Below are 14,643 nucleotides of genomic sequence, written 5' to 3'. Positions count from 1 at the left end.
GTGTATTTGGCCCTTTCGATTAAGGACGGACCTGGAAAAGGTTAGGGCTTACTAATCGATCAAAAGGGGATAGAATCTCCTGTACTTTCTACAACCTACGCACAATCGTGCATATTTTTTTGCAATTTGTAGGACATAGCGGGCGTACATAAAAACGGCTCGAGAATTATTTAATATCGGCAAAATACGGACACCACTCAAAGCCTTTAAAAGTCTACGGGAGGAGGGAAAGGCAAGCAATTTCTGGGAACATAAATAGATATTTTTTGATTGAATAATAAAGATTAAGTCCTCTTATGTCAGTAGTTATTGATTATGATTTGGTGAGGTTTCGGGTTAAAAGAAATAATAAATAACTAATTATCATATACATTTATATATACCTTTACATATTTATACTTAGATATATATATAAATAAATAAATAATATATATATATATATATATATATATATATATATATATATATATATAATATATATATATATATATATATGTGTATTATATATACCATGTTTATATATATATAGTATATATATATATATATATATATATATATATATATATGGGGTGTGTGTGTGTGTGTGTGTGTGTGTTGTGTGTGTGTGTGTGTGTGTGTGTGTGGTGGTGTGTGTTGTGTGTGTGTGTGTGTTGTGTGGTGTGTGTGTGTGTGTGTGTGTGTGTGTGTGTGTGTGTGTGTGTACATATATGGCTACACATACACACGCACAATATATATTTATATATAGTATATATAATATATATACATATGTATATGTGTGCATATGTATGAATATATGCACACACACACACACACACACACACACACACACACACACACACACACACACACACACACACACACACACAAATATTATATATATATATATATATATATATATATATATATATATATATATATATATATATATATATATATATATCACAATATAGGCAGACTTATGGACATACATATACATACAGCCTGTGTGTGTGTGTCAAAATAACTTTGTACACTTATAGTGTATTTAAATTTGGATAGGTTGGAATAAAATGGCGAACATGGACTTTACTGCTTTGTTTAGACTCAGTTCCTCGACACTTGAATTTATTTTACTGCTAGTGCAGTAATGCAATGGATGCAAGCCAATAAAGTTGAAAGTCACATTTCTAAAACGCAGTTTCCTTGCGTTTTTATAACTGAAGTTTGAATCGACTATGAAATTATTTTGGGCATCAAATAATCTTTCATCCTCTGCGCTTTGTTCGTGTTGAGAAAAGGGATGAATCGAAAAGCGTTACAGTATTTAGATCTTCGAATATATACATTGAAAGTCGTATCAAGTACGCCTACTTCACTCCAGAATATAAAACTAACTAAAAATATTTAGTACGAAGCGTTATTCAGCGATTTATTTAAGAATCCAAATATATTTCTACCTAACATTCCAGAGTTCTCTTCAGAAAACGTACTATCGCTGGCATATTCTGAAAGTCTACCTAGAACTCTTTATTTCAAACTGCTTTCTTTTCACTCTCGCTCCCTCGCCTTTTACGTAAGGTATAGTAAAAGACGGTTGGATTTATTAAATAATAATAATAATAATAATAACAATAATAATAATAAAACTTAATAACACGATTAACAAGACCCTGGCCCATTCTTAACGTTCTTAACTGGAGTAAAATGTTACGGAGCACACGAAAGCAAACTTTTCTGTCTGTTAGCTCTGATCAGATTTTCCTTTCCTTTGTGAGATTTCGAGCGGATTTTGTTTTATTTCTTAAGGTTTTTTTATATATGATTTATTCCTCCATTATTTTTCTAACATCTTTCTTCCCTTTACTGGCTGAATTTAATTCCAGGATTCGGAAAGAAATTAAGAAAACCCTTTCAGCTGCAGATAATTAGTCTTGCTCATCGACGGTGAAATCTACTAAGTGTGCTCCGGGTATGCCTACCGACCGACCGTCCCTCATAAAGGAAATACTTTGACCTTTCTCCCTCATGGAATGCGATCCTCATCTCGCCTAGAAAGAAAACACGCAGAAGTTCCTGAAATAACATGACTCCATTAGCTGATTGTCATCTCGGCGTTCCTTTCTTTTCGGTCTCAGTTAGCCAGGTGATGGTCCTTTCCTTCCCGACGTGCATGGACTCCCCGACTGTAGTTAGTTTGTCTTCCCCGTGCAGAGCAACGTAAACTTTTGAGACTAATGTAAACTTCCACGCCTTGCAAAACCGGCAGATTTGTAGGCTTTTTATGTAACACCGAACATCGTTCTGAACTGATGTAAAAATATATATGTGTGTGGTAGTTTATTCACACATTCTTTTGTTACTGACTTGGGAGAATATAATTTGAATTACGTAAGCCAACATTTTGGTTCGACTTGCCTCCATGACTATGTTTTTTCCCCCAAAGATTTCTGGGTTGTTGCTTTCAACTCCATGCGTGCTCATCCATGCTGCACACAAAGATGTATTTGTGTGTGTGTGTGTTGTGTGTGTGTGTGTGTGTGTGTGTGTGTGTGTGTGTGTGTGTGTGTGTGTGTGTGTGTGTGTGTGTGTGTGTGTGTGTGTGTGCAAAAGGTAAATTCACAGTAAACGCACACACATTCTCAACCACCCAAGAAGGACACTAAAACTTTAGCTTACTTTCTTTTACACATTTTATCGCTCAGGTTATCAGTGATTATTTGTTATCATCATCGTTCTAAAATATTAATATCACCAGGTTTATTGTTGAACTCAGGGTCCAAGTTTTATCACCTTCTATATACAATTTTATGGTCCTGAAAATGTCCGCCACTATCTGATGTTCGGAAAGAACTGAGATCAAACAGTCATAAGAAAATAAATCTGAATGCAGCGAAATTTTTGGGGTATCTTTCAGTTTATGTAAAGTTACATGCATGAACACAATATGTGTATAATATACATACATACAGTATGCGTGTGTGTATACATATATCTTATATATTCATAAATATATGTATATATACACACTCTAACATGAATGTGCATATATATATTATTCATACATACATACATACTTACATAAACCTTTATACTCAGGTTTACTTTGGGTGTAGCCTAACTCACTATAACCCTAAAACATTCCAAAAGTCTTATGGTTACTATACCGAAAAAATAACGAAAATGCGTTTTCGCCTCCTGCCCGTATCGCGTGTATTCCATCAGAAAAAAAAAACGTTTTCAAGTGAAACAAAAAAAAATTAAGAGAGAGTAAACTACGGGATTGTTTATTCTTTTTTTTATACTAGTTCTTAGATCACTAAGTTTATAATATAATATCAGTGTGCAAAGCTGTAACAATTTCATCATTCTTGAAAGCTAAAAGAAAATTGGCTTAAGTCATTTCATGTATGTAATACAATACTATTTCAACACTCAAAGTGTCGGTCAGAAACTGACACCTGTGCAATGTGCTAGTTTCGCTCTTGTACACACAGACGCATACTGCATAGACGTTTGATATTTGTAAGAGATTAAACAATCATGCTTTTACTATACAACTATGCCAACAGAATTGAGGACATAATCCACAGCATTATTGGAAAAGACGTCACACCTCTGATCTTAAAAATCTGATCCTAACCCCTAAAAGAATACAATATTCTAAGAAACTTTTCTTCTCTACCTTTTCCTCATCCTCTGCTAATAAGGTACAGAGGTTATAAAATGTATACAATCCAGGAGCTCCACGATCCACACTCTTTCAGCACCACGAGAAAATGCCACAACGATGTGATTGTAACGGATGACGTATGCGAGGGAAATGAGCCAAGAATTGTAATAGACAATCAAGTGGTAACAAAAGGTAGACTGAAAATAGTTGAAATTCCGATATGTTCCATCATGGTTAGATACTGCATAGTGTAGGTTTAGGTAAACACTACGGTTAGTCAAATTGGCTCTTTATTTGTGGAGTTCTTGGTGAGAGTCTAGCCGATGAGCGTTGGTTCTGGGTTCCGCGGCTTAAATGGCTCAGCCGCGATGTGTACACACCAGTCAGGTCCGAATGGCTCCACTGTGATTGGCGGGGGCCAGGTCGCCAAACGTCAAGAGCCTGCTCTACCGTGTGCGGGAGCCCGTCGCGAGGTGGTCACCACAGCACTCCCCTTCCAATGAAGCGGTCGCGAAATGAACTCTTGAAACTCTGCACTGTTCCTGAAGGTGCGCAGGCTTCACATGGTCAATGCATATGTTGTCCTCTCCTCGCGGACGCCGGATGGTGATGGTCTTTCCCGTCCCGCTTGACGACCGGAAAAGGTTCCTCGTCGGGCGGGCAGAGGGGGGGCTTGGTGGGTCGCCTGACGAAGACGTGTGATCAGTCTTGGAGGTCGCGTGGTAAGTAAATGTCCCGCTGCCGTGAAGGTCGAGTCGGACGGGAGCGGATGCGGGCCATGCGGTCGCGAAGTTAATTTCCAAAAGCTCCCGGATCCTGGTCTCCGGAGCTAACCATGAAGTCCGCATGGAGGGCTATGGTGGTTCCATAAACCATCTCGGCAGTGGTGCACTGAAAATCCAAGAGAGCCAAAGGCAACTGGTCCACCCAGTGACGAGTGGGGGAAGAAGCTGTGCGGACCTCCTACAATTGGCGGTGTAGGCGCTCTACCATGCCGTTGGCACTGGGATGGTAGGCCGTGGTCCGGATGCGCTTCGAGCCGAGGAGAATCATCAGCTGCCTCCAGAGCTCGGACTCGAAGCGAGACCCGCGATCGGTCGTGACCGTCGCAGGAGTGCCGTAGCAAGAAATCCAGGGGCTGATGAAGGTCTTTGCAATGGTGGCGGCGGTGATATCCTGGATGAAGATGGCCTCAGGCCACCTGGAAAACCGGTCAATCATCGTCAGGACGTAGCTGTAACCCTGGTCGGCTGGGAGAGGACCAACCAGGTGTACATGTTCGAAGCAGCCGTCTGCTACCAGGAATACCTGTGGGGGAGACTTAGTTTGCCGGTGAATCTTACTGCGCTGGCACTCGATGCAGGTGCGGCTCCACTCCCGGACGTCTCTATTGATGCCAGGCAATACGACTTTGCTGTGGATGAGATCCTGGGTTGCGCGAATTCCCTAATGAGCGTGGTGAGTCTCGAAAAATTGTCGGCGGAGTGATGGTGGGATGTAAGGACGAGGCCGGCCAAGCGAGGTGTCACAGAGGATGGTGTCCTTTGAGTTCTGGAGCTGCACCTGTTCCAGCTGAAGAGAGGTATCCCCGTCGAGAAGCCTGGAGAGGGAAGTGTCCTGTTGCTGTTCCCTGCGAACTAGATGGTAGTCGGTGGGGTTGTTGGTGGCACTTACCATGGCTATCGATACTCTGGATAGGGCGTCTGCAGCCTGGTTGTTGGTGTCTCGGATGTGTTGTATGTTGTTAGTGAACTGGGCCATGAAATCCAGGTGTCTTCACGTGGGGACTGGCGGCGGCTTCTGTCGTGCAGTCAAGATGTGGAAGTCTTTGCCCTCGACATATGCCCGTAAGTGCTTGATGGCAGTGTAGATTGCAAGGCGTTCTTTGCCAAAAGCACTGTATCAATTTTGCTGAGGGCTGAGAGTCTGCGAAAAGAAAGCCAGGGGCTGCCATCCATTACCTGGATCTTGCTGCAGAACGGCTCCCATGGAGGTGCCCGAGGCATCAACGGCTATATTGAGTCTTGCCCCCTGTTGCGGGTGGTTGAGGAGGGTCCCCGAGGCTAAGGCATCTTTGCTGATTTCAAAAGCTTTGGTCGCCTCTGAGGTCCAGGTAATGTCTTTGCCGCGTCCTGAGCTGGGGTGATGCCATCTGCGGTGATTGTGTGACCTAAGAAGTAAGAGAGAGGACTCCGAACAGACTCTTACCAGGATTGATGACGACTCCGGCTTTCTGCAGGCGGCCGAAGAGGGCGTAGAGGTGCTTTCTGTGCTCCTACGACTGGCTACGATGAGTTATGTCACTCGATGTAGACGAAAACACCTTGTAGTCCACGGGTGACATCATCCTAAAAACGTTGGAAGGTCTGGGCGGCCTTGCGGAGGCCGAAGGCATTCGAAATTCGAGGCCGAATGGGCATTTCTTGAGAATGTTCTCGGCGATGGGAATCTGGTGGTATGCTCGGACAAGGTCGATTTTGGAGAAGATCGTGCATCCCAAGAGTTCACATGTGAAGGAGTGGAGGTGCGGAAGAGGGTTGCGTTCCGGCACGGTAACTGTGTTGAGATGGCGATAATCACCACAAGGGCGCCAATCGCCGTCTTTCTTCTGTACAAGTGCAGGGGGATGCCCACTGCTGCTGGAATTGCGTATGATTCCGAGCTCCTCATTGCTCAAACTCTGCCTTGGCTATGCGAAAAATCTGGTGCAAGGGGCCTGCAACGGGAGTAGACCGGTGGTCCATTCGTGATAATGTGGTGTGTGACAGTGTGTGGCGGTGTTGTTGCCACGTTAATCGGCTTCGTCAGCACTGGGAAGTCCCGAAGCATACCTCGATAGGCGCATTTGTTGGGTTAGTAGATGCGAGGGGCGTGTACAAAGGCCGACGAGGCGAAGGTGCGGGCCCTAGACTGGTGTACTAGGGACTTGTGTTTAAGGTCCACTGTGAAGCCATGGTGCGCAAGGAAGTCTGCTCCCAGGATTGGTTGCTGAACGTCAGCGACCAGGAAAACCCACGTCAGCTTCGAGTGCAGGGCGCCACTGAAAATGAGTGTCATGGACGCTCACCGTATACGTTGATGGGTGAGCAGTTGGCAACCTCCAATGTGTGAGAAGGGGGCAAGTGTTTGTCACTGTGGGTTGTGGGGATAAGGCTGACTTCTGCTCCCCTGTCCACCAGGAACCGTAGGCGGGAGTTACTGTCACGGACATAGAGCAGGCGCCGTGTGGGGCCGCGAGAGATCGGCGCTATTAGCTTCCGCGGTGCTCGTTTCCCGGCCAGGAACATGGGGGCTCGCACTGGCGCACCCGGGTGTCGAATCTGTAATGGTAAAAGCAGTAGGTACCTGGAGTCGGGGAGCGGTGGCGGCTATAGCTCTGACGATGTTGAGGCGCGTAGTTTCGTCCGCGGTCACGGTGGCACGGGGAGATGTGGGACTGCGGTGACGGAACCTGGGACGCAGTGAAGGGTCGCGGGCTGCTAGCCGTCGAACGGCAGTTAATTCGGCGACCTGTGTCGCGAGGGACTCCAGGGTGAGAGACAGGGTAGTGGAGACCGCTGAAATTTGGGCGGTGTTCTGCATGGCAGGAAGTCATCAGCTTTCGAGGCTAGTTGCTCAATGGGGAGTTCTGAAGCTAGGAGAACGGTTTCAATTGCCGCCGGCAGTTTCGTGGGGAGGGCGCCACTCGCTGCAGGATTGCTTCCTTGAGTTCATAGGTGTTGTATTCGGGGTTGTTGAGGAGGTCGCTGATGGAGAGAAGGAGGTCAGGTGAGAGATTTGTCACCAGTAACCGATATTTGGTGGTTGCAGAAGTGACGTTGCGTAGAAGGAACTCCTGTTCCACCTGCAGGAACCATTCGGGAAGGCAAGCAACGGTGCAAGTAGGCAATGGCTTTAGGGAGGCTGAGAGACTCATGGCTTCTGGACTAGTAGAAGCAGCAGCAGTAATATTAATAGCAGCAGTAGTAGTAGGAACAGCAGCAGGAGAAGCAGCAATGACAGCAGCAGGAGTAGCAGCAGCAGCAGTGATAGTAACAGCAGTAGCAGCAGTAGTAGTAGCAGCGGCAGCAGTAGCAGCTGTAGATGCAGCAACTACAGTAGCATTAGTAGTAGTGGTGGTGGTGGTGGTGGTGGTGTAATAGCAGCAGCATCAGTAGCAGTATTAGTTGTGTAGTTGCATCAGGAACAACATTAGTAGCATTAGTAGCAGTAATTGCTACTACTACTACGCGTAGTAGTAGTAGTAGTAGTAGATGCTGCTGCTGCTGCTGCTATTGCTGCTGCTGTTGCTGCTTCTGCTACTACTACTGCTGCTGCTCCTGCTGCTAGTGCTGCTGCTGCTGCAGCTACTGATACTACTGCTGCTACTACTACTACTCCTGCTGCTGCTTTTACTACTACTGTTTTGCTGCTGCTATTGCTACACTACTGCTGCTGCTATTGATACTAATCATGTTCCTGATGCAACTACACAACTAATACTGCTACTGATGCTGCTGCTATTACACCACCACCACCACTACTACTACTTCTACTAATGCTGCTGTAGTTGCTGCATCTACAGCTGCTACTACTGCTGCCGCTGCTACTACTACTGCTGCTACTGCTGTTACTATCTCTGCTGCTGCTGCTACTCCTGCTACTGTCATTGCTGCTTCTCCTGCTGCTGTTCCTACTACTACTGCTGCTATTAATATTACTGCTGCTGCTTCTACTAATACCCCTACTGCTGCTTCAACTATTGCTGCTGCTAGTAGTTATAACAAATGTTTTAATAAATGTGATTTTGAAAATATCTTATTCTGCTCTGTTCCGAAACTAAGATTAAAATTATGTTAGGGGAGGGAGAGAGATCGTGCTCGGCGGCGGGAAGTAAAAGGAGAAACAAGCCCTTGCTGGAAACTTTTACACACGCCGAAAAGTACATTTCTGCAGTGTGTAAAATATTATACAGTTTATCTTTGCAACTTAACTGTACTGAAATACAAGACGGCAAAAGTTGAATTGTTCGCAAAGAGAGTTCCTGCCCTTCTAGGATGGCATGAAAGTTCCTCTATTCGGTCTCGAGGAATCGGAGGCTTGTGGATCGTGGGTGTAGTGTAATTATAATTCTACTTATATTTTCGTTTAAGTTAAAATCAGTCATCGTTTAGGGTTCTCGGGATTTCTATAAAGGTCTTTATAGACGTTACAACCGACGGATCAGGTTCCGATCGAGCTCCGATATCAATGTCACCCACACACCTCCAACTTCTGACGTAGACGTAGATTGGTTGACACTGTAGTGTATGAATATGGCACCTCCAATCAGTGACGAGGATGTGGATTCAAATCTCTGAGCAGTCACATAGACTTTAACAGTAGCAGAAATGGGAAATCAAAACGAAAAAAAAAAAAAAAAAAAAAAAAAACAGAAACTGTTAAATAAATGACTGATGAAGAGAAATGAGTTTCCTCAATGAACTGGAAGTCGAGCATGGAGACAGGTTTAATTGCTTAAACATAGGTTAAAATATCTAAAAAGAATTACTGTCACGAGCTGCGATAATTGTTAGATGTCGCAGTGCCAAGACAAACTTGTACGCATCGAGAAGGGGAGAGGGGAATGGAGGGGGGGTAGGTGGGAGAACGAGAGGATGAAGGAAAAAGACAGGGGAAGGAAGAGGAAGACTGGGAGATGAATAAAGAGGAAAGAGAAAGACGAAGTAAAAAGTATGAAAGGGTGAGAGAGAGATCGAGAGCAACTGACTGTATTCCACAGGATCTTGAGTGGCCATTGCCTCCTTTCCCCTTTAATTTCCCTAAAAAATGCATCATAAGGCATCCTTTGATTTATTATTATATTCTAGGCTCTTTACCTGTCACAGACACGGATAATGCCTACCCCCTTAAAAAAGGATGCTGATACAGGACTAAGTACACCGTACAATAACGCTGGCAGATTGTAAGAACCCACATTTGGTAAAATTTACTTAAATGGCTGATTCACGGTGCTCCATCACGTCTCCGTTTCATCACGGCACTTCACCGTTCCGTCAACCACGCCATGTATTCACACCTTTCATCAGGTCACCGTCTTATCATCAGTGATTTATAACTTTCAAAAGGAAAGGAATGCTTTGATTCAGAGTTATATCACAAAATATGAAAAATATCAGTTATTCGTAACATTCAAAAGAATGTTTTTATTCAAAGAGTTATATCACAGAACACGAGAAATATTGTCAGTGATTAATAACATTTAAAATAATGCTTTTATTCAGAGTTACATTATGAAATATGAAAAGTGTAATACATTTTGAGCTTCTTACCTGGTTTGTTTAGTTCTTCTATCTATTTTACAGTCTGTCTAAGTTGTTACTATGTCTTCTGTTCGTCATGGCAGAAAGTTCCATGGTGAGAAGGCACCTCTGGTTCCTGTGGCTACTAGTTATTGACTGACGTTGACACTATCCCGGCAACGGTTCGGTAAGGCAACGGTTCGGTACGGCAACGGTTCGGTAAGGCAACGGTTCTGTACAGCACCGTCACGTCACGTCAAATTCTTCTTCGAAAGAATCCAGTGACGCTGACGAATCGTTTGGTGTGAACAGGTCAAATTGATTGCATGGAAGAAAATTTGACGGAGCGATGACATGATGTGATGAGACGGTGACGTGATAAATAGTGTGAAAGCCGATTCACACTCCTCCATCACGTCACCGTTCCGTCATCCGTTCACCACGCCTTCGTCTCATTCGTCTCGTCAGTGATTTAAAACATTTGAAAGGAAAGGAACGTTCTGATTCAAAGAGTTATATCACAGAATGTGAGAAAAGGTATTAGCGATTCATAATATTTATAAAGCACAGAATGCTTTTACTCAAAGATTTATATAATCAAATCTGAAAAATATAAATTCTGAGCTCCTTACCTGGCTTGCTTAGATCTCCTTTGCTATTCGACAATTTGTCTTTGAATAAGATGTCACTATCCCGTTTCATATTGCCTAACAAGTTCAATAATTTTCTCCCCCATGATGAAAAGGAACTCCATGTCACTGCGGCCACTAGTCAGTGACTGACCGCTGACGGGGTGTCATTCAAACTATCGGCAACGGTTCGGCACGGCACCGTCACGTCACGTCACGTCAAATTGTTCCTAGAGAGAATCTGTGGCTGACAGTGCCGTGATGTGATGTTGACGGGATGGTGACCAACCGTTTGATGTGCTTAGGTTTGCTTTGGTTACAAGGAAGAAATTCTAACGGAACGGTGACGTGATGAATAGCTTACAATATCATGCTGCGGATAATTTACCATTAATTCGCTTTTCGATAATTATCGCCTAATACAACGCATTTAGAGAGAGCCAAGATCCACCAAAGATCATTATCGTTACAGATACTTCCCTTCTCGACAAAGACGAAGACATAAAGCAAAGGAAGATCATCATTACTCGTACAGTGACTTACTTACCTCCTTGGTGGAGTAGAGACAAAGATAAAAGCCGTAGGGTTCGGGTCGTACTTATCGAAGGATGGCGAAGCATGGGACGCAGAAGGTTCTGCTTGTTTGCTTGAGGTTTATCACTTGAGGAAGTGAGAAGCAGATCTCCATGAAATTCACAAATACCGGATTAATTTGTGCTGAAACTCGGCCAAACATCCTGGTAATACACATTTCCACAATTAATCCAAAATTTTCTTAACCTATTTGTTTCGAAATCGGCATTTTCTATGTTCTCCAATCACCAGAGAGCAGTTGGCTATAATTATGAATCAAAAATGAAAGTGCTGCTGGTGTTATGCCCCTAAACGACTTTTTTCCACAAACACATTACACTTTTAATTAGTTTGCTATTTTCACTGCACAAGTCTGTATGATATATATATATATATATATATATATATATATATATATATATATATATATATATATATATATATATATATATATATATTTATATAATCTACTTAACATATATCTTTCACACAATAACTGACATCTACTATTATATTTCGGACTCTTGCTGCAATCACCTTGACGTTGAGTAAACTTTTCCAGATAACCAAAACAAATAATTATTTTACTTATAATTACACTCAATTCCAGACATTTCTCTTCAATTTCAACCTCATTTCACTTTTCTATATAACCTTTACCGAGGCAAAACTTGATTCGTAGCCCAGGAACGCCAATACGCTTCGAACTCTGAAACGAAACTGTTATATTATTTCATTCTCGACAACTCGCCCGTCGTGATTTAGAGTCAAGGTCTCGGCAGATTTTTCATTTCAAATCAGAAAATGTAGGCACACTCTTTAATGTCAAGTTGTTTAAGCACGCGATTTTTACTTATCATCTTAAATGTTACTGTATAAATGCAAAAAACGTCTTACATAAACACCAATATGTATTTTAATATCGCGGAACCAAATAATTATCCAGCACATATGGACGAACATCCACTGCTGATCGATTCCAAAGCCACGAAATTTGAACTCTGTATGTTTTACTCTACTTCAAATTGCTGTGTGTGTGTGTGTGTGTGTGTGTGTGTGTGTGTGTGTGTGTGTGTGTGTGTGTGTGTGTGTGTGTGTGTGTGTGTGTGTGTGTGTGTGTGCGTGCGCGCGCGCGCGCGCGTGTGCGTGAAAATTGCTTTTTATTTTTTGTTTTTCTCCACACAAAAAATAACATGCATATACAAAAATGTATTTTGCTCTAATTTTTCATGGGCATCCTCGCACACCCTAAAAAACGATTTCGCAATCCATAGGTATATAACCAGTGATTTAAACAAAAGTAGGCCTATAAATTTTCAATAATTTCGTTGCATTTGAAATATATTTCTCGTATCTGTACTCTTTGAAGGTGTATTATAGACATAATTGTGGAATGAAAGTTGATGTAGGTCTATGAGAGAAATTAACTACTTAAACCTACTGTTATTTTGAAAGGATATTTTCGAAACATTTGAGACAATAAATATTTAATCATTAAAAAATTGTAATTTAACTTTTTATTAATTCAGTATTGTCTTTACAATAGAAACAGTAATTTCGTTTAACGCTCAAATCCACTTCACACGCTGTCCATTGCAGTTAAGCCGTGGTCACACTGGTACCTGATATTTGCAACCATTGTAGGAATTGGCAACTTGTACTTGCTGCATTCAAAATTTCCACACCTGATTCCTGTGATTTCATATTTTCCAAAATAACAGAAACCAAAAATTGCAGCAACTGCAACCGATCGGGGATAAATAGCTCATGTATGAATGTAATGTTGAATATATTTAAGTAAATCTTTATGTGGACTTACTTCAAGCCTCGCCACAATGCCACGGATATTTTGTTTTGTTATATATGTACCTAACCCCGTAGCCAGTTTGGAAATACCAGAGTGACGCCTGGCGGGGAATAGCTAGTTATGGGGTGTGGGACCCTTAGAGCGGAAACTCCTCGAGAGTGAACGGTCACCCACAAGGGTAGAAGGAGCTCAACAGCCTTGGAAGGCAGTCCTTCTAGAGATGGTGTCTCAATAAAAAACACCGGGCGCAAGGCAACGGCAAACCACCGCTCTAAATTGCCAAGAAAATCATGGACATGTACACTTTTTCGAACGCAGCAAAGAGCGTGAAGGGAATCCCTATCAATGACTCGGAATCCTCGCTCAGTACGGCAGTTCATGGGCAGCAGGTGGCGCCGGACCGTTACCAGGCTACTGTCTGCAACATAACGAAACAGTCACTGAAAATCCGAACATGGAATGTAAGAAAACTGTTCCAAAGTGGGAAGCTGGATAATGTGAAGCTAGAAATGACACGACTGAAGGTAAATATCCTAGGAATATGTGAAACGAAGTGGACGGGCAGCGGTGAGTTCAACAGCGATAATTTCAGGGTGCTATATTCAGGTGGAGTAAAACACGAACGAGGAGTTGCTATGATACTGGGCAGAGAAAGCGCGAAGAGCTTGCTAGGATGGTGGGCTCTGTCAGATAGAGTCATGCTGATAAAGTTGAAAGGTAAACAAATGGATCTCAGCATCATTCAGGTATATGCACCAACAACTGCAAGTAGTGAAGAAGAGATCGATGAATTCTACGACACATTGGAGAAAGCTAAAACGCAATGCAAGTCTACGGATGTCACAGTCATAATGGGGGACCTAAATGCAAAGATAGGAAACGAGGCAGATGGAGGAACAGTTGGAAAGTTTGGTCTTGGTACACAAAATGAAAGGGGGAGAAAAATGGGTTCAATGGTGTAAAGCAAATGAATATGTATTAACCAACACATGGTATGAGCAATATCCACGAAGATTATGGATATGGCGGAGCCCGGGAGACGTTGTTAAGAACCAGATTGACTACATTGCTATCAAGAAACGGTATAGGAGTACAATTAAGCACTCAAAGGCATACCCAGGAGCAGACTGTGGTAGTGATCATATCCCAGTTATATGCGAGTTAAAGGTTAAGCTTAAGACAATCAAGAAAGGAAAGACAATACCAAGAATGGATGATAGTGCTTTTATTGAAAAAACAAACCATTCGAGAAGAATATGCGGTGGCTGTGCAAAATCGATTTAATGTGCTTGAAGACCAAGGAAATACTAAGTGGGAACATTTAAAGAGGCGCTGGTATCGGTAGCAAAAGAACTTATACCTAAACGTGAGAAAAAGTCAAAGAGCAAGTGGATGACGAATGAGATCTTGGACAGAATGTGCTCGAGGCAACAGCTTTACAACCGCGGAAGCAGTGAGTACAAGCAAGCGAGCAAGGAAATAAGAAAGAAATGTAGAGAAGTCAAAGAGATCTGGCTTAATGAACAATGTGAAGAAATTGAAAGACACAAAACCAACGAACCAGGCGCAATGTACAGGAAGATTAAGGAAGTAATGGATTTCAAAGGTTGTTCTTCTACAGGATGCATAAGATCCAAGAATGGAGAAGTCTTAATGGAAAAGGACAAAATCCTTGAACGCTGGACAAGAATACATTGGTGA

General features: G+C 42.6%; 2 protein-coding genes across 2 annotated transcripts; one reads left to right on the top strand and one right to left on the bottom strand.

Moving 5' to 3' along the window:
• Positions 1 to 6,705: 6,705 nt before the first annotated feature.
• LOC119580674 lies at positions 6,706 to 7,234 on the bottom strand. The gene is made up of 2 exons (XM_037928771.1): positions 7,034 to 7,234; positions 6,706 to 6,972 (listed from the first exon to the last, which is right to left on the bottom strand). Exons 1-2 carry the CDS (start codon positions 7,232 to 7,234, stop codon positions 6,706 to 6,708), a joined length of 468 nt encoding a protein of 155 aa, XP_037784699.1.
• Positions 7,235 to 13,232: 5,998 nt separating this feature from the next.
• On the top strand, positions 13,233 to 14,643 carry LOC119580673 (craniofacial development protein 2-like). Its single transcript, XM_037928770.1, has 3 exons — positions 13,233 to 13,849; positions 13,956 to 14,161; positions 14,270 to 14,643. Exons 1-3 carry the CDS (start codon positions 13,233 to 13,235, stop codon positions 14,641 to 14,643), a joined length of 1,197 nt encoding a protein of 398 aa, XP_037784698.1.

This window comes from Penaeus monodon, chromosome 14 (assembly GCF_015228065.2).
Source record: "Penaeus monodon isolate SGIC_2016 chromosome 14, NSTDA_Pmon_1, whole genome shotgun sequence".
Classification (NCBI taxonomy): Eukaryota; Metazoa; Arthropoda; class Malacostraca; order Decapoda; family Penaeidae; genus Penaeus; species Penaeus monodon.
The sequence above is the reverse complement of the archived record's forward strand: the minus strand, read 5'-3'. Positions and strand labels throughout refer to the sequence as shown.